Raw genomic sequence first — 22,032 nt, 5'->3', positions numbered from 1 at the left:
GAACACGTTCAGAGAAGGGCAACAAGAATGATCAGAGGACTGGAAACTAAGCCCAGTGAGGAAAGATTGAAAGAACTGGCCATGTTTAGCCTTGTGAAAAGAAGACTAAGGGGAGATATGATAGCACTTTTCAAATACAGTACTTGAAAGGTAGCTCTACAGAGGAGGGGCAGGATCTGTTTTCATTCATCCCAGAGTGCAGGACATGTGCTAATGGGTTCAAGCTACAGGAAGCCAGATTGAGGCTGGATATCAGGAAAAATTCTTAACTGTTAGAGAGTACGACAGTGGAACCAATTATCTCAGGAGGTGGTGAGCGCTCCAATGCTGGAGGTATTCAAGAGAAAATTGGATCACCATCTGTCAGATCTACTTGATTTGGATTCCTGCATTGAGCAGGGTGTTGGACTCAATGGCCTTATACCCTGTTTCCCTGAAAATAAGACCTAACCTGAAAATAGGCCTTCATATGATTTTTCAGGATGCTCTTAATATAAGCCCTACCCCCAAAATAAGCCCCAGTTAAGTGAAACCTTGCCTTCCACCATTGTGCAGCAATTAGACGAAGATGGTATGGCTATATTTGAATAAATGTAGATGGTTGTGCATGAAAAAAATCCCCTGAAAATAAGCCCTAATGCATTTTAAAGCAAAAATTAATATAATACCCTGTCTTATTTTTGGTGAAACACGGTAGGCTCCTTACAACTCAATTATTCTGTGATTCTATGATTGTATAAGTCTAAGGTCTGGTAAAATATATCTAATTTTATGAACATTAACAATGTTAAGGATCTTTGGATCAATTTACTGAGGAACTCTGCCTTCTGAATGTTGTGGTTTCCCTATCTTTTATGGTCTGTGAAAATAGCCAGTCATATACAAATTTTCCCTGGATGTACACATCGCCAAGTGTTCTGACTGGCATGAGTTAAAGCACTTAATAAGACAGAAATATACTTGGCAGTGGATGTTAGATTTTATAGCATGCAAAATGTAATCACGCAGTCTGATTTAGCATATGCTTCTAAGGATTCTATACAAATTGAGCATTTTCATTTTAAAAAACATAACCACAGTACAGAATATTTTATACTGTGATATTAATAAGATGTTTGCTTCTTTCCAAATGCTTCTTTTGAAGCCATCTGTGCAAATTAAGTAGCAGGCAGAAACTTTTTAATTTTGGAAGCCTTGCTGGGTGATACAAGAAGGTCAGCGCTATCATTTGTAGACTGAATTAGGTTAATGGGTTTCTGTCCCATTACAGAAATAGAATAACATACAAATGCTATGATGTTCATGTTCTGGGAAGGGAGCTTAAATTTTAATGTAATATTCACAATCTTTATTTTTCTCATTTATTATCCATCCATCCATCCATCCATCCATCCATCCATCCATCCATCCATCCATCCATCCATCCATCCATCCATTTAATTTATACCCCACCCATCCAGACGGAAGTCTACTCTGGGCGGCTTCCATTCCATTCCGATCACACTTCTGACATTTTTCTTGACACTTGTGGATATATGTATCTACCAACTGAGATATACCTTCATGTATCTTTTGAAATGGACTCTAGTTCATTATAACTTATTCCATAATTTGTTAGCTTTAAGGTGTAGGATTTAAAACAAACAGCAGCAACAACAAAGCACCACAAATTTACATTGCAGTATAAACTGGTGCCCCTCTCGGTGTTGACTTAATCTGAGGCCAGAGGCACGATTATTGTGTAGAATGGGGAAGAGTGAGTTTTCTATTTCTCTTCTCTAGGTATGGCAATACAAAACTGGAAAAATTGAAATCGCTCATCTGCTCATCCATTGTCTCTTGAATCTTTGCCCATTTACGGCACAGCCTTGGATTGCTTCCATTTTCAGAAGTGTTACAGGATTTATTAATGGGGTGAAATAGTGACATGTCTATTCCTGAACAGCATTCCCTGTCCACAAAGTTCATCTGTTTATAGTTCCTGTTGCAGCCATGGCTTGGAAGGAAATGCTTCCATCAAGAAATGTATGCTTATTGTCATGGGCTTATTTTATGTATCAATACCTTTTTGATCCCTATTCTACTTGAAATTCTATGTGGAAGATTTGGTGTTGCCCACTTAAAAACAAACAAACAAACTGCATGGACTGACTCAGGCTTCTGTCTCATTGTTACCTGGAAAATTGTCATATCTAGAAACCAATACTAAAGCATCATGTTTGTTAAGAGCATGCCACAGGCACAGCTGAATTTTAGTAATTCTCCTGACTTCCTCCTGAGTGACAGTGTGGCCTTTCTGTGCACTCGAGAAAAAGTCTCTCAGCTATGGAGCAAAAGCAGTAGCTTTTATCTTGCATTTTTCAGAAATCTAGATTCTATTTAAAGTGTAAGCCAAAGGAGATTTGCCTTTTAGATGCAAAACAGGATTTAAAGCTGCCATGGATGGAGGAATAATAACAATATTACTAAAAACCCATTGCATTATCCAAATAACTGAAAGCAGGGAGCACTATGAGGATTGCTTGAGTTCATTCTGTCCCTTAATACCACCAAGTATAACATAGCAGAGATGCTTCCCTAGTATCAAAAATACCACTTGAGATACTAAAAAACACCCACATTGGCAGGAATAGCTATTATCTTAGTCTTTAACATAACAGAAGTGTAGAAATAGGAAGCACTTAACCACTCATTTAGTCCAGCCTCTTGCTAATATGGCAAAACCACTGATACAACATCTATCCCTCTGTTGAAAAAATGTCTAATCAAGGAAATCTAGGACTCAGTCCAACATCCCATGAGTGGATTTTTTCTGCTGTCATCTCTTTCTGGTGTCCCTATCTGCTTTCTGGAGAGGGCAGCAGCTTTCGGTAGGCTTCAGGAGGACCAAGGACCTTCTCTCCTCCCTCTTCTGCTGGTGGAAGCCATTTTGCAAGTGGGAGGAGTTAATAAGATCCAAACAAATGTAGCACATGTTCAGTAGTGGTGGGCAGGAAAACATAACATTGTTAACTTTGCTTAATTTTTTTATAATTAAGATTCAATTCATTAGTTTTTTCTTTATTAGCATTTCATATGTTTGGTTGCTGGTTTGGAACCAGTTCATTAAATTCAGCAGTGTAGTTCCAATTTGTTTTTGTTAGCCTCTGATTCAGTGAGAAATTCAAGACAGTCTGCAGCCGCCTGAAAACATCCTTTTATTCCATCTATAGGAATTATATTTTCAGGTATCCTGATATATCACAGGCGGACACCATATGGCCTGTGGACTACGTGTAGTCTCAAGTGTTGGGATATGGCAAGATCTACATTACAGTCATTAATGTGTTTGTCTTAACTGAATAGACCTCTTCCAGAAACTCTTTATGCTGTATATTAGATTGTCCTGTATAGTTATTCCCACACCAAGGTGGTTCTTGCACTCCAGCAACTTCCCAAAGCTATGTTCTCCAAAACTATGGTGAAATGTGCTGCTTATGATAAAGGGCTGTCTGCAGTTTACTGTTGAAATTTGGGGAAATCTGGAAAAAAATCAGAAGAAATGTTTTCTTTAAATAGATATATTGTGCTGTAGTGCCACAAAAATTCAAATGTGCAATTTGGGGTCAAATTTTGTTGTTGTTGTTCTTGTTGTTGAGGAGGAGGAGGTTGGATAGATTGTGTGGCCTGAAGTTTTGGGGAGCAAAACCTTACCTTCGACTCCTTAACATTGTCCTTTTCTCTAGAACACACTCAAAGCGTCTGACCTGTCAGTTTTCAGACAGATAGGGGAAATGGTTTCTGTTGAGACCTACTTTTTAAAAAGTGAGGCCAAAACCTCTGATAACCACATCTGCTTGCATCCACAATATAGAGGCTCAGCATTCATGAACTTGCTACAGGCATTTTCTACACTATCTACTGAATCAGATGAAAAATCAATTTGGCAGGGCAAGATGAGTTCCCAGAAGCAACCTGCAAGAAGGGAGAAGCAAAAGAGAAAATGAGAGAACACTATTCGTACTCATCTCTAGTTTCCAACAGATGGTCTGCTATTCTGGGCAATAGTATCTCTCTCTCCCCTGAGCTTTGGGTCCCCATCCTGTACCCATTTAAAGGCAGCCTCCTTCCCCGATCTTAAGTGACTGTTGACACCCAACAGAGCAGATAGGCAGACAGGAACCAAAGGCCTACTACAAACTGATATGCCAGCCTGGTCCTCACACCTACTCTGGCAACACCATTATGGATTTCCTGTGTCACCCACAACATATGGGGATTTCTATAATTGATCATCTGCTAATGCAGTCTATGCCGCCAGCAGTGCTCCTCTGCATTGTACATAAGGCAAACAGGGCAGTCTCTGTGGAAGAGAATAAATTAATATAAATCTGACACCAGAAATGGCAACATAAAGTAACCAATTTCAGAACACTTCAACCTCCCAGGACTCTCTGTGACAGACCTCAGACTAAATTGTTGTGGAAGAAAATGAATTATAAAGCAAGATTAGAAAGAGGGAAGTGGGGGATGGAGACAGCTGAAGCAGCCTATATTCATGGATTCTAATATACATCAGAAGGATTAAACGAGGGCCAAGGATTCTTGGCACGCTGTGTATATTAGCACTTGGATTCATCCAGAGTCTTAGCTGTAGCTATAGCTAAATAGTTCTTTTTCATGACCTAACCTCAGCAGACCTCCTAAAAACCATTTGCTTGCTAACAAAAGAATGCCTGGCTAGCATTTTGACTGGCATTGTCAGTTTTAGCAATGTCACTTTCATTTTGAAAATCCATTACTAATGTGATATCCTTTCTCCCCACATTCGTATGAGTCCCACGACTCTACTCTATATTTTGTGTGTATAAACCCGTGGCCTGCCTTTCATGCTCCTTGTGTCTGAGGAAGTAGCTTGTAATCCATGAAAGTTCACCCTGCAATCAATCTGTCAGTCTAAGATCTCACAACTCCTTTTTTAAAAATTTTTATTATACATGCTGGAACGGATTAATGCAGCTACTTCTGTGAAAACTAGCTTGTAGATGCCACACAGATTTCATTGGGAGACCCAGATAAATGGTCTTTTTCCTGCTGACAACTCATGTGTTATGTTGCCAGTAGGAATGGTGTTTTCAGGAACCAGTAAAGAATGAGACATACCAGATGGTTTAGGATTAGACTAAACCATAAGTACATATTGAAGGCAAATTAACAAAGATATATGGGGTGAGTCATTATATACACAATTCTTTCATTTCATAATCATAATCATCACCATCATCATCTTAGAACTGCAGAACTGGAAGGGATCCTATGGATCATCAAGCCCAAACCCTGTCAAGGAGACAGAGTGGGGAACCAGCCTCCCAGCCTCTGATACCTAAACCACTCAGGTCTTGTGAAAGGAACTTACCAAGTAACAAATATTTCAACTTTTCTTGTAGAGTGCTGTTAAAGAACCATGCATTAATGTATGACTAGGTTGACAAGATATACTCTCCCCCCCTTCATACCATACCCCTTGCTTGTAAATGTTCATTTTATAGGTAATGGATAGCCACATCATCTTACTGCATTTGTGCTCTGTGTGTCTTTTTTGGTGCCAAGTAAGAGAGCCACAACCAGCAACGCTGACACCAAATTCCCTCAAAGGTTTTATGTAAGCAGTTCTTACTGAATTGCTAGCCTGGCTGCTTGGCTGTTCTTCTACTTTCTCCTTCTTGAGTTCAATTGGATTTCTTTACCTGTTCTTTTTTTCTCCTCCTTCTTGTAGACACACCTTCACAGAGGGTACAGTTCATTCTTGGAACAGAAGATGATGATGAGGAGCACATCCCACATGACCTGTTCACAGAGCTTGATGAACTCTGCTGGCGTGAAGGAGAGGATGGCGAGTGGAGGGAGACGGCCAGGTGATTATTTTTTCAGGAGGCTTTTTTTTAAGTACTTAAGACAAGGGCAGAACTTTTTAAGGATGCCAGGAGGGCCTGGAATGGCCTTTTATGTGTAAATCAAGCACATCATTTAAATTCATGCACAGCATGTATGGCTGCCACAGGTGTCTCCCTTCAAAGCCAGATCTTGTCATGTGGATTTAACATTCATGATGTGTGTTCAGAAGGAGAAAAATTAATGAAATTGACAAATAACACATTTATTAATGGGGGGAGAGGTCTTTAGATAGGAACTCTCTCTCTCTCTCTCTTTCTCTCTCTCTCTCTCTTTCTCTGCTACAGATCCTTGAAGATATTTCAGCTGGCTCTCCAGAGGAAGGCAAAATGAAATAATGTCATTGTAAACTGAATTTAAACTGATAAAAGAATAACAAAGGTAGAAATGTAGCTATGTGAGCCTTTTTTATGGAACTTATTTTTTTCTGATTAGATAACACAGTATACTGAGTGGTTACTATTTACTGTAATGAGGTAGAAGACCCGTTACATAATGCTTTATGCAGCACTAATCCTAAAGTAATAGGATTTTTGGATAAACCTCAGATCTAACATAGTAACAGTAAAGGAGGCATTGCTCTGCTAGTTTCTGGGAAAATAGAGGGAGGCATTCCTTATCCTCAGCTAATAAAGATACTCTCCACATGTTGTTCTGATTGAGTGCCTCAGGCAAAGTCATTATTTTGAAACCTAACCTACCTCACAGAATTGTTGTGTGGACAAATCCATGTTATGAAGTCATTGGAAGACTGGTATATTAAAGTAACATATACTGTATTTTTTGCACCATAAGACTCACTTTTTTCCCACAAAACAGGGGTGTGGAAAGTCTGTGCGTCTTATGGAGCAAAGAAAACAGATTATATTTTCCTGTTTTCTTCTCCTAAAAAATTGGTGCGTCTTATGGAAAGGTGCGTCTTATGGAGCGAAAAATACGGTAAGTAAACATGGGGCTTTTAAAAAGTCATGCAACTAAAGGGAAGGTTTGTTATAGGCTTTAACCATAGCAGACAGACAAAATTTAAGAGTCCAAGCAGGAAGGTTGTATATTTCACAAGACCTTAGCCCAGATCCATACCCATGGCACAATTTCCAGTAGTGCTGAGAAAGCTCAGCATGGTAGTTATGTTTTAGGAGAGCCACTCCAACTGAACAAGCTGTGCTCTTTTGGACAAAATAGGTTAATATTTGGAAAGACTTTTTTTATTTTAAATTTTTTTTAAGCAGAGTGCTGAGATGATTTGGAGGGCTTTGCTCGCATGTGTCAGGTCTGAGACTTCTCCCAACCTACCTTTCCCCTCAGCAGAGAGAAACAACAAGATGCCAGTGTTGTCCATGACAATAACTGCAGTAAACATACATGTGTCAGGAGGAAACTTGATTCTCTTCTGATCCAGGACCTATCTTGAATCTCAGTCTCTTCGTGGTTACGTTTTTTGAAAACGCTATGCTTCCTTGCTTTTCATTTCTTTACTAGATTGCTTAAACAGGGCTCTGAAACTTTAGTTGCCAAAGCAAAGGGAACATTAGGGAGATTAGAGAGGGCAGAGTGGATACCAGTTTTCTTTCACTACTACATGTCAAGCTGCTGGAGATACAATTATCTCTGCCAGATAGCTATTAAAGATACTGGAGCCCCACCATCTTCTCCTCTTGTACAACCTCTTTCACTCTCTTAATAGCTCTTAGTCACTCTCAGTCTTTCTTTCTTTCTTTCGAAGAAAATAAATCCTTAATCAGGAAGGAAAAAAGGACAGTGTCATTGGTGCAGCTCATCATGGGAAGTGACCTATATGTGCAAAGTTCATGATCTAACAAAACATTCTAGAGTTTTATTGGTGTATACAAGATTCACCAAGATTATTTTATGTTCTTCAGGAAGATAGTTACAGTTGTGAATTGATGCTAAAGGTAAGATATTTGCTGGAGTTCAGTACCTCCTGAAAGAACCAGATTAGCCAAAGTAAATAGTAAGGACAAAACATTCCAGAGTTTGCCTTACTTTGCGAGTTATAATAATATACACCACTGCTAAAGTAACCCAGTAAATATTAATTAATATTGGGTTATGTGCCATCAAGTCGGATCCAGCTTACAGCAACCTTACGTGGGTTTTCAAAGTAAGTGAGATATTTAAAGAGCAGTTTTATTAGTGCCATAGACACCCCAGTGAGTTTGTTGCCAACTGGAGATACGAGCCCAGGTCCCCTGAATCCTAGACCATCACTCTATTCCACTTGGGTAAGCCAAGTGTTATTGGCCTGCAGTTTCCAGAAACCCCAGGCAGCAGAGGCCTCTGGGAATTGCAGTCCAAGAACACCTTGGTTTACTCAAAGTTGGGAACCACTGGTCTGTGCAACACACCCCACTTGGTATCCAAGAAATATTAATAATTTTTAAATTATTATAACATTTCATTGGTTCAACATGAAATTTTTGTGTGTGCTTTTGTCTGTTGGCTACTCTCCTGTTCAATATGTGCTCTTCATGGAAACGGAATTGTAGGAGGTGCCCACAGCAATCTGATGAGGTGCCAGTTGTGTGCCTGGTTGCATGTGACTGGCACTGGATCAGACCACTTTGGCAGCTTCTCCAGCCGGAGCGCCACACATGCATAAATATTGAACAGGATACTGACCATTGTCTTTTATTTCCTTATGTTCTTAGGATATTGTGATAGCCACCAACTCTGACAGCTGTAAAATAGGACTAAACAAGTTCAGGGAGGATATTATCATCATACTATTTATGATTTCAGTATTTTGCCTTCCCACCCAGGATGAAGGTGCTGGGCGAGAAATGGTTGAAGGGCTTAACTTTTTGTTGGTGACTGTGCCTGCAATGGGGAGGTTTAGCAAAGCTAACCACAGAAAAAGTGGAGACTTGAGCACCAGTGCATGCTGGAAACCAGTTTCTAGAACTGGTTTGTTCCAGAAAGGAACAACTAGAGGATGTTGTAAAATATAGGGAATCCCATCTGGTGTTTGCATAGCTGATTCCTTACTTGGGTTTGTGATGGGTTGAGATTAGTCTATAAAATGCATAATGGCTGTTCAGCCTACAGATGTGGTGTCACACTTCATCCACCAAGAAAATAGTTCCTGAAAGCCCCTCCCCCCCAATCATGATGTACCTTTTTTGGGCCAGTCCCACTGAAATGAGGTGCTCCTGAAACCTTTTTTGGCAATTGCATCTCAGTCCTGCACTGTGCTGATCAAGTGTCAGAATGTAAGCCAGTCCGCCAAATTGGAATAAGCTAAAGATGAAGCAGCCAGATTGAAGAGAAATAAAATAACCAGCCAAGTGGAATCAAAAAGTCAAAACAGCTGAATCACAGTGAATTGAATATCAATGACTTCTATTCCTCCTGTGATCAGCATGAAGCAGGCAAAAAGAGGGAGAGAGAGTGCTGCCAGAAACCTGCAAAAAGAGGGAGAGAGAGTGCTGCCAGAAATTCCTACTTAGGTTCAGTCGTGGCAGTTGGGTAACTGAAGCTGATGCACGAAAAAGGGATAGCGAAGGGCCATTGCAGGATGTTGCACTGTCCCAGATGTCCAGACAGAGCACTGAAAGGGTTTGGAGGCTTATATTTGCCACCTCCTGATGGGTCAGATTTTGCACAAAAGAGGAAAATGGCCCACTGTCTTCATTCCTCCCCTGAAAGGTGAAAACAAAAGCACTTCCCCTGCTTAGAAACATTACCTCCAAGGTAAGAGGCAGTATGCTTCTTAGTACCAGTGACTGGGGTCCCCAGCCACTGGTACTAAGTACTTAGCCACTGGTACTAAGTGTACCACTTAGTACAGTGGCTTAGTACCAGTGGCAGTGACCTACCAGTGGGTGGGTCCTGCTGTTCTCATCATGTCCTTCTTGTGAGTTTTCTGGAATTATGTTTTCCAGCTAGTTATCACTGGAGACGAAACTTGTCATCCTGTTTTATTTAGAAAGTTCTTGAAGATATTAGGTATTGTCAAATATAATTAAAACAAAGCACAAAGCGCAGGAAGCTTAGAATCTTCCGTATTCTATTCTTCTGACTCTCAGATCCCATGAATTAGGAGATGGACAGAGAAACGATTTCCCCACATGTCTTATTTCTCTTTGCAACTGTCCTGATCTAGAGGGCCCCATGGAACAAATGTGGGGCTGTGGGGGTTACAGTTGTTGTTGTTTAGTCGTTAAGTCGTGTCCGACACTTCGTGACCCTATGGACCAGAGCATGCCAGGCCCTCCGGTGTTCCACTGCCTCCTGAAGTTGGGTCAAATTCATGTTGGTAGCTTTGGTGACACTGTCCAACCATCTCATCCCCTGTGGTCCCCTTCTCCTTTTGCCTTTACTCTTTCCCAACATCATGGTCTTTTCCAGGGAGTCTTCTCTTCTCATGAGATGGCCAAAGTACTGGAGCCTCAGCTTCAGGATCTGTCCTTCCACTGAGTTCATTTCCTTCAGAATGGATAGGTTTGATCTCCTTGCAGTCCAGGGGACTCTCAAGAGTCTCCTCCAGCACCATAATTCAAAAGCATTCATTCTTCGGCAGTCAGCCTTCTTTATAGTCCAGTTCTCACTTCCATACATTGCTACTGGAAAAACCATAGCTTTGACTATGCGGACCTTTGTCAACGAGGTGATATCTCTGCTTTTTAAGATGCTGTTTAGATTTGTCATCACTTAACTCCCAAGAAGCAGGTGTCTTTTAATTTCGTGGCTGCTGTCACCATTTGCAGTGATCATGGAGACCAAGAAAGTAAAATCTATCACTGCCTCCATATCTTCCCCTTCTGTTTGCCAGGAGGTGACAGGGGCAGTGGCCATGATCTTAGGTTTTTTTTTATGTTGAACTTCAGACCATTTTTGTGCTCTCCTCTTTCACCCTAATTAAGAGGTTCTCTAATTCCTCCTCACTTTCTCCCATCACAGTGGTATCATCTGCATATCTGAGGTTGTTGACTTTTCTTCCGGCAATCTTAATTCTGGCTTGGGATTCCTACAGTCCTGCCTTTCGCATGATGTATTCTGCACATAAGTGAAATAAGCAGGGGGACAATATACAGTCTTATCGTACTCCTTTCCCAATTTTGAACCAGTCAGTTATTCCATATCCAGTTCTAACGGTTGCTTCCTGTCCCACATACAGATTTCTCTGGAGATAGATAAGGTGGTCAGGCACTTCCATTTCTTTAAGGACTTGCCATAGTTTGCTGTGGTCCACAAAGTCAAAGGCTTTTGCATAATCAAAGAAGCAGAAGTAGATGTTTTTCTGGAACTCTCTGACTTTCTCCATAATCCAGCGCAAGTTAGCAATTTGGTCTCTAGTTCCTCTGTCCCTTCGAAATCCGGCTTGTACTTCTGGGAGTTCTCGATCCACGTGCTGTTGAAGCCTTCCTTGTAGGATTTTGAGCATAACCTTGCTAGCGTGGGAAGTGAGTGCAATTGTACGGTAGTTGGAACATTCTTTGGCATTGCCCTTCTTTGGGATTGAGATATAGACTGATCTTTTCAAATCCTCTGGCCACTGCTGAACTTGCTGGCATATTGAGAGTAGCACCTTAACAGCGCATCTTTTAAGATTTTAAATAGTTCAACTGGAATGCCATCACCTCCACTGGCTTTGTTGTTAGCCAAGCTTTCTAAGGCCCACTTGACTTCATTCTCCATGATATCTGGCTCAAGGTCAGCAACCACACTATCTGGGTTTTCTGGGACATCCAGATCTTTCTGGTATAGTTCCTCTGTGTATTTTTGCCACCTCTTCTTGATATCTTCTGATTCTGTGAGGTCCCTACCATTTTTGTCCTTTATCATGTCCATCTTTGCACAAAATATTCCTTTAAGATCTCCAATTTTCTTGAACAGATCTCTGATTTGTCCTTTCTATTATTTTCCTCTATTTCTTTGCACTGTTCATTTAAGAAGGCCCTCTTGTCTCTCCTTGCTATTCTTTGGAAGTCTGCATTCAATTTTCTGTAACTTTCCCTATCTCCCTTGCATTTGGTTTCCCTTATCTTCTCTGCTATTTGTAAGGCCTCGCTGGACAGCCACCTTGCTTTCTTGCATTTCCTTTTCTTTGGGATGGTTTTTGTTGCTGCCTCCTGGACAATGTTACAAGCCTCCATCTATAGTTCTTCAAGCATTCTGTCCACCAAATCTAATTCCTTAAATCTGTTCTTCACTTCCACTGTGTATTCATAAGGGATTTGGTTTAGATTATACCTGACTAGCCCAGTGGTTTTTCCTACTTTCTTTAAGTTTAAGTTTTGCTATGAGAAGCTGATGATCAGAACCACAGTCAGTTCCAGGTGTTGTTTTTGCTGACTGTATAGAGCTTCTCCATCTTTGGCTGCAGAGAACATAATCAATCTGATTTCGGTATTGCCCATCTGGTGATTTCCATGTGTAGAGTCGCCTCTTGTATTGTTGGACAAGAGTGTTTGTGATGACAAGCTTGTTTTCTTGACAAAACTCTATTAGCCTTTGCCCTGCTTCATTTTGGACTCCAAGGCCAAACTTTCCTGTTGTTTCTTTTATCTCTTGACTCCCTACTTTAGCATTCGAATGCCCTATAATGAGAACAACATCTTTCTTTGGTGTCAGTTCTAGAAGGCGTTGTAAGTCTTCATAGAAGTGGTCAATTTCAGCCTCTTCAGCATCATGGTTGGTGCATAAACTTGAATTACTGTGATGTTGAAAGATCTGCCTTGGATTCATATTGAAATCATTCTATCATTTTTGAGATTGTATCCCAGTACAGCTTTTCCCACTCTTTTGTTGACTATGAGGGCTACTCCATTTCTTCTACAGGATTCTGGCCCACAGTAGTAGATACTGTACGATAATCGTCTGAATTGAATTCACCCATTTCCTGTGGTTGTTGTGGGTTTTTCGGGCTTCTTGGCCGTGTTCTGAATGTGATTCTTCCTAACGTTTCGCCAGTCTCTGTGGCCAGCATCTTCAGAGGACAGCAAACTGTGCTCTGGGTAGGCTTGAGAGTGGAGTATTTATGGCTGTGAGAAAGCTTGTTTGTGAGATAGGCTATTGTCCTAATCAGGAGATGGTTGATTAGTGTGTTTTGTTGTGGGTGTATTGTTTTGATAAGGAGGGGAGATTATCTGTCCCTGTGGTTGATGGGTGTCATTAGCTGGTCTTTTGTGTGTAGTAATCCCCTGACCTTGTGGCTGGGTGGAGTTCGTTGACCTTTTGCACTCTGTGTTTTTGAGAGCTGTCCTCTGAAGATGCTGGCCACAGAGACTGGCAAAACGTTAGGAAGAATCACCTTCAGAACACAGCCAAGAAGCCCAAAAAACCCACAACAACCATTAGATCCCGGCCGTGAAAGCCTTCGCGAATACATCACCCATTTCCATCCATTTCAGTTCACTGACGCCCAGGATGTCAATGTTTATTCTTGCCATCTCCTGTTTGACCACATCCAGCTTACCAAGGTTCATAGATCTTACATTCCAGGTTCCTATGCAGTATTTTTCTTTGCAGCATCGGACTTTCCTTTCACTTCCAGGTGCATCCGCAGCTGAGCGTCCTTTCGGCTTTGGCCCAACCACTTCATTAGCTCTGGAGCTAGTTTTACTTGTCCTCCGCTTTTCTTCAGTAGCATGTTGGACGTCTTCCCACCTGAGGGGCTACAGAGGGGAGGACAAAACGGGTCAAAATTACTATCTCCTCTCCATTCAGGGAAGCTTGTACTAGAACAGAGGAGGAAGAACACAACCCAAAAAACAAATAAGTGAAATTGCATCCCCCTTTTAAAAAAAAAAAAAGCTCTCTCATACAAATATATAACTTGATACGTAGATACCTGTATGCGTACATAGGTATTACTGTCTTTAACAATTTTCATCCTGTTAAATACACAGGACTGGTGTTTCAGTTCTCAAATAAAAGTGGTGATGGAGATCATTTGTTTTGCTTAGGTGGCTGAAATTTGAAGAGGATGTTGAAGATGGAGGAGAGAGATGGAGTAAACCATACGTCGCCACTTTGTCACTCCATAGTTTGTTTGAAGTGAGAAGTTGTATTCTTAATGGCACAGTGTTGCTAGATATGAGAGCAAATTCTTTAGAAGAAATTGCAGGTAAGTGAGCATTTTACAGAATAATACACAGCCTTTTATCCCGTCATATATATATTTTATGGCATTGTTGTTGCATGTATCAGCAAGACACAGAGAGTTAATGTCTGTGGACAGGAATTTTAAAGGGAACACTTCTCTGCTTCAGTGTGAAACAAGGGAAGATACCAGTTGCGAGAGTGGCAGGATAGAAATAATAAGTGAGAAAAGTAGTTGAAAGAACACATAATTTTTGTGAATTTTAGATACCATATAGAAACTTGAGTAAACAGAGAGAAGGAAACACAGATATTTACCATGTTGTGAAATGTGTATGATTGCTTTGGTGTTGTAAATATATGTCTGAAGTCATGTTGGGAATGTGTTCAATCCACAGTAAGGAACCTGTAGCACTCCATATGCTGTTGGGCTGCAGCCAGCCTAGTCAATGGTGAGGGATCATGCGAATGGCAATCCAGCAACTGTTGGAAGGCTACGTGTTCCCTATCTCTGTTTCAGACAAATAGGATTCAAAGGTTCAGTAGTACATGCATCGTGATACTGTGACTATAAGAGCAAGAAGAAGCCAGAGAAAAGTAAGAAATAGCTGGCCAAAGCCATCCCAGGAAATATGCTTCATCTAGCCTCTTCATGTTCTAACAGGGAGACTGCCAGTCAGAACACCAAGATACACAACTGCTAGGTCTGTTATCTTAGTTATCTTGAGATACTCTAGAGCAGTGGTCCCCAACCTTGGGTCTCCAGATGTTCTTGGACTACACCTCCCAGAAGCCTTCACCACCACCTTTGCTGGCCAGGATTTCTGGGAGTTGTAGTCCAAGGACATCTGGAAGCCCAAGGTTGGGGACCACTGCTCTAGAGAAAGTGGGCATTCTCTCGTATCCCTGCAGTGGTAGGAAGGTTGAAGGGATTCTTAAGGTGCAATCCTGTGCAGTGTTACAGGGCCAGTTCTGATAAAAAGCAGAATGAGCTGACTGCCTCGGGGGTGTCATGAAAAGGCAGTGAATTCATAGCTACTTAATTTGCTATTATATTTTTAATATCATAAACAGGGGAAGCTGCTTATGGGTTCATATGTCTTCCATGCCAAAACAAAACAAAACGCTGACTTGCCTTTGAAAGGCTCTCAGAGTCCACAAATAAGGGGATGGACAGACACTTTGACATGGGTTGATGTGGGTACAATTTTTGCTGCTGTGCCTCAGGCAACAGGATATTTTGAGCTGGTCATTCACCCTTACCTGAATAAGTTATATTGTGAGTAAGTCCCACTTAGACTTACAATCTCTATGTAGAAAGCATCCTCTTTTCTGGGGACAGCACATCCACCTGGCATGCATAACCCAGGAAAGCCATTTCCTGCAAGTTTCAAACATCCCCTCAGCTTCTGAAATAGATTTTGGTGCTCTTTGCATGGAGCTGTAGTTTTTTAACCCCCTCCCCCCGAGTGCTGAAAGTATTCATCTCTCCAATGGTGCCTGATTATTATTTGGTTCACTGGGGATATTTCACCTCTCTAACCTAGGGAAGCATAAAATTTTATCTTGGGTGGGCTTTTTTCCCATTTGTTCTGTTTTGAATTTTAAATGGGAAAAGCTGAAAATTGCTTCAAATAAATGACTGTTAATGCAATCCTACATGTGTCTACTCAATAGCAAGCCTTATTGTGTTCAGTGAAACTCACCCCACTCACTAAGGAGGTATAGAAGTACAGCTTGAATGGAATAGATTAACGGTGAAATATTGGCTTCAAGCATTTGAATGAAAAACAGCAAATAAACAGACAGACGACTAAACAGGGGGGAAAGCCCCAGAAGAACAAGTCCAGGTATCTGTTAATGGAGTTAAGAGTTGGGAGTTCAATTTACTTGTGGTGCCTTCTAAGAAAAGAGTCAGCTTACATAGCCTTGGGCAGGCTACATGTCTCAGAGCACATCCAGAAGAAGGGAATGGTAAATGGCTTCTCTATGACTGGGCAAAGATCAAGATAGGAGGTACTTGATAGCACACTATTATTATGAAAGAGTTGTTCAAAAGATATTGCAAATTAGGGTAAATAAATCATCTTCACTGAATGCATGCATATCATGACTGAGCCCTTATGTGTGCTGGCTTAAGGATTTTGATAACTGTAATTTTTTTTTAAGTAACATTCTTGAGCTGTGCCCTTCACTGAACTACCTGAGCTTGGTCCAAAGGATTTGCATCACCATTGAAACTTCACATGCTCAAGGTATTTCACAAACTGCTTTTCAGCATCCCCTTGGTTTTCAAGGAGGAAGGAACTCCCCTGGATGACAGAAATGGTTACAATTGTGTCTGGATGTCACTCACTGTAAACCTATGGGCCAAATTCCTATTGGATATTTATTGCACTCACAAGAAGAATCGCAGGTGTTTCTGTGGCTAATTGCAGCTAATTGACAAAGTGCCTTGGCATGTGATAGGTGTGCAACCAGACACGCAATGCCAGACATGTGACTGGCACCTTATAAATTAACTATAGCACTCTTTATGACTCCTCTTGTGCATGCATAGGGATTGAGTAGGATTTTGGCCATTTTGTATGGGTGCTACATCATACTGTGAATCCCGCCTTCATCGTATTCATTGCCTGCAGTCCAATACACTCTTACCTGGACTCAGAGATGCCTAGGATTCTATTGTTGGTCACTCTGATCTGATCCTTGAGCAATTAGCCTCTTAATTTTGGAGTGATTGTGGACGCATTTATCTGGGTGCCAAGAAACAAGTGAGAGTGCTGTTGGCTTGATTCAGAGATGCTGCCTCTGTACATTATTATTATTTATTATTATTTGTTGCCAGATTTGGCTCCATAATTGCTGAGGTATGAAAGACCCTGATGCCTGTAACTCACAATTACTGTTGCAACTGCTCGGGTTGAGTTCAGAGATATTCCAGCAGCAGGGATGAGTCAGACTGTATCAAGGTCCTGACCTTTTTAGATTGCTGCCAGGCATTTGTCGCTCAGCATCAATCAAATTGCAATGCCATACCTCCGTTAACTTTCAAAACATCCTTTTTGTGTGTGCAATCCCTAATCCTGAAGGTGTGTGTGTGGGTATAATAATAATACTAGTAATAAAGTTTAGGCAATTTGAAATAGTATTGTATCTTTTGCTTTTGACAGCTTTCATTTTCTTAATCCCATCTTTTAGGATTTCACAGCAGGGGGATTGTAGTGGCTTCCATGTTTTTAATTTGTTTTCATTGTATTTGCCTCTTTTTTTAAAAAAATTCTTTTCACAGCTGCAAGCTGCCTGGAATGATTTATATTGAAGTAGAGTATAGGCTTGTAAATTAGGTAGCCTCTGTTATGCATCTAGTTACATCTGGAATGCAGCAGTGCTTTCTACAAGGGGCATTAAAGATGATTTAATATTTCTTCAGCCTGCACAGAATTTGGGAACTTCTGTGCTTGTTGGAATTACCTTGTCAGAAAATACTGCATCAACTCTTTAACAGTTGCCCATGGTGTAGCAGAGCAAGAGAACATAGGGTCAGAGTGTCAGGCAGAGATGATAGCCTATGTCACCCCCTACTCTCCTTGGCTTCCCTCTTACACATGAGATTAAATCCAGTCTTCATAGTAACTTGTGTCGGGGGAATGAATTCTCTCAGCAACAATATATTGTTATGAGTTTTCCTTGGCACAATGTATTTGAGAATGGCATGGACCTAAATGGGAATTAAGTTCATTAGGGGAAAAAAAACCTGTTCCAGATGAGGATAACATTTGCTAGAACTAGGTTACTACTTACTTTCAAGTGATGTGCTTTTTCTCTGGTCTAGGAAAAGTAACACCTGGGAAATCTTGAAACTGGCAGTCTTGGGTGCAACTACATTGACAAAGAATGCGGAAAATGGACTGGGACAGTCAGGTTCACATTATTTTCCATTGACCACATGACATGCAAGTTAATATGAATTAGCCCAGATTCCCTGCCATCCATAGTTGTTTCTTCCACTGCTGGGGCTTCTCGCTCTCTCTCTCCCCCTCCCTCCAAAGTCCCACTACTGCTTCTTAAAGTTGGCTGCAGGCAAGTCAATCCTTCTATCATATGACTGTGCCTGTAGGTTGGAGCTGAATAATAACCCTCAAGGAGCCAGGCTGGGCCCAAAAGCTACAGTTTTCTGACTATTACTTTAAACATTTTAGAACTCAATACAAGAACTTCAGAAAAGGAAATGGCAGCAGTCTATAACATTTGACCAGCACATTATAAAATGTTATTTTCTAACTGTATCACATTTCTCCCTATAATTTCAGTTTATTCCGTTTAAATTGGCAGATGGAAATGTTCTCTTGATATTTTAATTTACTTCCTTTGGATGAAGCCTGAAATTACCATTTGGTTTGACTGCAGCCGTTCAATGCTTCTCCCCCACCCCACCCCAGCTTAAATCAAAGGAGTTGATTTCATTCCATTTCATTTAATTAATATTCTGTCATTTTTTCCCAGTTCAAGGACTGAAGGCAACTTAGAAAAAGATTAAAAAGCAGGAAAAGCAAACAACAGAGTGAGTGAAATCCTGTTGCTTACAGTAGCAAGTCACACTAGAGTAGGCCCATTGAATCAGTGGAGATTTGCTGAAGTCAGTTGCCATTAGAGTAGGCTGGTTTGAATCAACAGAACTTATGGAGGAATTGACTCGCTAAATCCCTACTAATTCAATGGGCCTACTCTGGTGTAATTTACTATGCTAAGCAACAGGATTTCAGGCAATATGTGATGATATTAAAATTCAGTTAAATGAATAATAATATTTCTTAAGAATACTAAAATATATTAATATGAAACACTTTAAAAACAAATCAGAAAAAAATAATAAGTGCAGCATCCCCTTTTCAAATCCCTTTGCAGTTTATTTTAGTAGAGGCAAATGTCCAGTGCAAACACACATTTAAATGTGTTCAGCTTTATATATTTGCTTTAGCTAAACTGTTCAGATTTTAGCTCTCCTTCCATATATAAACTGGAAACAAATGATGGGAATGATTTTGCATGACAATATATTTTAGCAACAGAAATCAAATACTGTATACGTGTCCTTTATAATTTTTATTGGATTATATAATAGATAGAATAACATCTCCGGGGGCACTTCCTTTCTCTCTTCTATCTCCATATTCCTTTTGTCATTTGTCTCACTGCTCTCTTTTCATTTTCTATCCTAATATTTATTTCTGTAATACTGTGTTCACTTCTTGGGTTAATGCTGTCTACCTTAGCCCAGTGGTCTCCAGCCTTGGGCTCCAGATGTCTTTGGACTTCAATTCCCAGAAATCTTGGCCAGCAGAAGTGGTGGTGAAGGCTTCTGGGAGTTGTGGTCCAAAAACATCTGGAGGCCCAAGGTTGGGGAACACTGCCTTAGCCAACATTTCATAATATTGACATGAAGACCTTTCAGAAGTTTGACCATAACAATTACCTTCCCTTTTTGTTTACACTCAGTGTGACCGAACATTATCCAAATTTTGTCTTCTTTTGCTTTCACTGGCAAGAGTTTTTCTACCATGGGGTGCCCATTATGTTCCTTCTCTCCATTATAAAAAAAAATAATTATGTTAATTTTACATGTAAAGCAGCAAATCTGTTTACTGTGCAGTCTATTACTTGAGAGCCAGAATGGTTACATTTTTGGAGGGGGAATGTGGGAGATTGGTCTTAAAGTCTTCATGAGCTGTGAAAGTTCCCGAGAGAACTTGAAACTTACACTCTTTCTCAGCCTGACGTGCTTCACAGGGTTGTTGTGAGTCTACAGTAGGGACAAGGACAGTCATGAAAACAACCTTTAAGTTCTCTGGAGAAGGATAGAAATGCACCTAATCAACCCCTTGGATTGTAGGGCTCCCTGAGGCTGGGCACCGTTCATTTCCTCTAAGTCTGCAAAACAGCAAGGAGGCCTCTGATCACCACTTCCATTCTTCTCTTTCCTGCTTCCGAGCAACTTTAGCAGCAGTTCTTCTCTTACCCTGCCAAGTACTGGCCAGTGGTGACTTCAGCTGTGGGCAGATTCTCCACTGGACCTTTAGGACAAGTCAAAGAAAAAGAGGGTAAAAAAACATTTTGTTGCCCCTTCCTGTCTTCTTCTACTTCAGGGAGTAAGTTTTTTTAATGTTTAAAATTATTTTTCTGTGAATGGTGCAGCGCATCTGCACTGCCCTAGTAGATTCTTTAAAAAAAGTTTACATACTCTGCACCTCCTTGGAGGAGCAGAAGAAGAGTTTAATTTGCCAATATCCTGAAGTGCCTTTCTTCTTAAGCCAGTCCATGACACAGCAGATTGACAGTGGAAGGCTTACTTTGGTCTGTATCCAGTGATTACATGCAGTGGAAATGGACCAAACTATAGTGATTCTACCTGCACTGGAAAAAGAAGGTGTGGGTTGGAACACTCTGAAGATGGGCTAGTTTGCTCCAACAATTATTGTGTGATTGATGGGAAAAGGGAGTGAACCAACCCATCTTCACAGCAACCAAGCAGCAGGCTTAATGCATTTCTGAGGTCTCTGACCAGTTGAGCTATGGGCATGCTGAGTCTACTGTCCAGATGCTAGCCCTGGTTGGACAACTTCAAAGTCCCTCCTGCCTCTACTTATAGTTCTTTATCTTCAAATCAGGCTTGGACTGGGCAGGCCTTCAAATAGAGGACATATTCAAAAAGTACTGTATTTTCCCGTGTATAAGATGATACTTTTGTCTAAAATCTTTAGACTAAAAATTGAGGGTAGTCTCATACACAGAAGCTGAGGAGAGAACAAAATGGCCCGTACTTTGCCTCTGCAAACAGGCTGCCTCCAATCACTAGGCTTAGCTTCCTACAGTCAGGAGACATAGCTTCCTCCAGTCACGAGCCTTATGGAACTGATGTCAGATGATGCAAATCAATTGGAACACACCTCGTTGGAGGTGGAGCCTGTAGGCTTGGATTCAACAGGGACTCTTAATGTTCGAGTGTTCTGAGCCCATAGGCTGAATAGTCAAAGCTAAGTTTTCTTAATTTTTGGGTTAGAAAGGGGTGGGTGTCTTATAAATGGAAAAATACAGTAGATGGTCTTCTGGCATCTACTCAAACAGAAGACCATCCTCTCTAAATGAAGACATATGGCCACCCTGTTTGTAGCCTGCTTTAGCTATATATCTCTTGGAACTCCTGAAGCTAAGTTCAGCATAGGAGTAATACTTTTGAGAGCATATGTTGAGAAAATACATATTTTCCATAATAATCTAGGCATAAAAGTAGATGAATGAAATTGGGTAATAATCTGAGCATAAGTAAATCACATTGTTGGTATGTATTCCAGTACTCTTATCAACTCCCATTTACCCCCTGTGGTTATTTACAGGAAAGCATTGGAGAAATAGTCAAGATATAATCAATTCTGCCTTTTAGATATGGATATGGAAATATTTCATGTAACAGCCTATTTCACATCATTATAAGATTTGATTACAGAAGTGAAGATAGAAACAAAACAGAAGAAAAATACAGCTGCACTTTTAAGATTAATAAATTTATTTTAGCATGAGCTTGTATATGGATATAAACCAGTTCCTTCAGACCCATGGACTGCAAACCGGGACTACAGGGTTACATACAGTCTACATGTTGTGGGGATGGTGGGAATGCATCTCAGATAACAGAGGCATTCAGAGAACTTTGTGGTCATCCAGACTACAAAGAGAGTAAGCTTTCTTCTGCTTATTATCAATTGATCACCTGCTATTCTTTTTTCTAGAGCCTGCCTCATATAGATTGTATGTAGAGTAGAATTCCAAGACTGCCTCATATAGAGGCAAAGGGGTGCTGATGACAAAGGATGGTATATGTTATGTTAGAAAATGGACAAGCTTCTGATGTTCTGTATTGTTTTGAAGACCTGTAACAGTACTGCTAGAAAAGATGGGGAGACACAGCATTTACATTTGTAGCAGGGTGTTGTTCTTGTGTCTGCAGCAATATTGTGTGACTCCATAGTTGTTTACATT

General features: G+C 40.6%; 1 protein-coding gene across 20 annotated transcripts in view; it reads left to right on the top strand.

Moving 5' to 3' along the window:
* SLC4A10 (solute carrier family 4 member 10) overlaps positions 1-22,032 on the top strand; it is a 233,026-nt gene that overhangs the window by 134,262 nt on the left and 76,732 nt on the right. For all 20 annotated transcript variants that reach the window (XM_072982321.2, XM_078394833.1, XM_072982301.2 and 17 more), the window contains 2 exons: positions 5,756-5,894; positions 13,860-14,020. In XM_072982321.2, the coding sequence (XP_072838422.1) occupies positions 5,756-5,894; positions 13,860-14,020 (300 nt within the window). The remainder of the gene's footprint in view (positions 1-5,755; positions 5,895-13,859; positions 14,021-22,032) is intronic.

Source organism: Pogona vitticeps, chromosome 1 (genome assembly GCF_051106095.1).
Source record: "Pogona vitticeps strain Pit_001003342236 chromosome 1, PviZW2.1, whole genome shotgun sequence".
Taxonomy (NCBI): domain Eukaryota; kingdom Metazoa; phylum Chordata; class Lepidosauria; order Squamata; family Agamidae; genus Pogona; species Pogona vitticeps.
The sequence above is the reverse complement of the archived record's forward strand: the minus strand, read 5'-3'. Positions and strand labels throughout refer to the sequence as shown.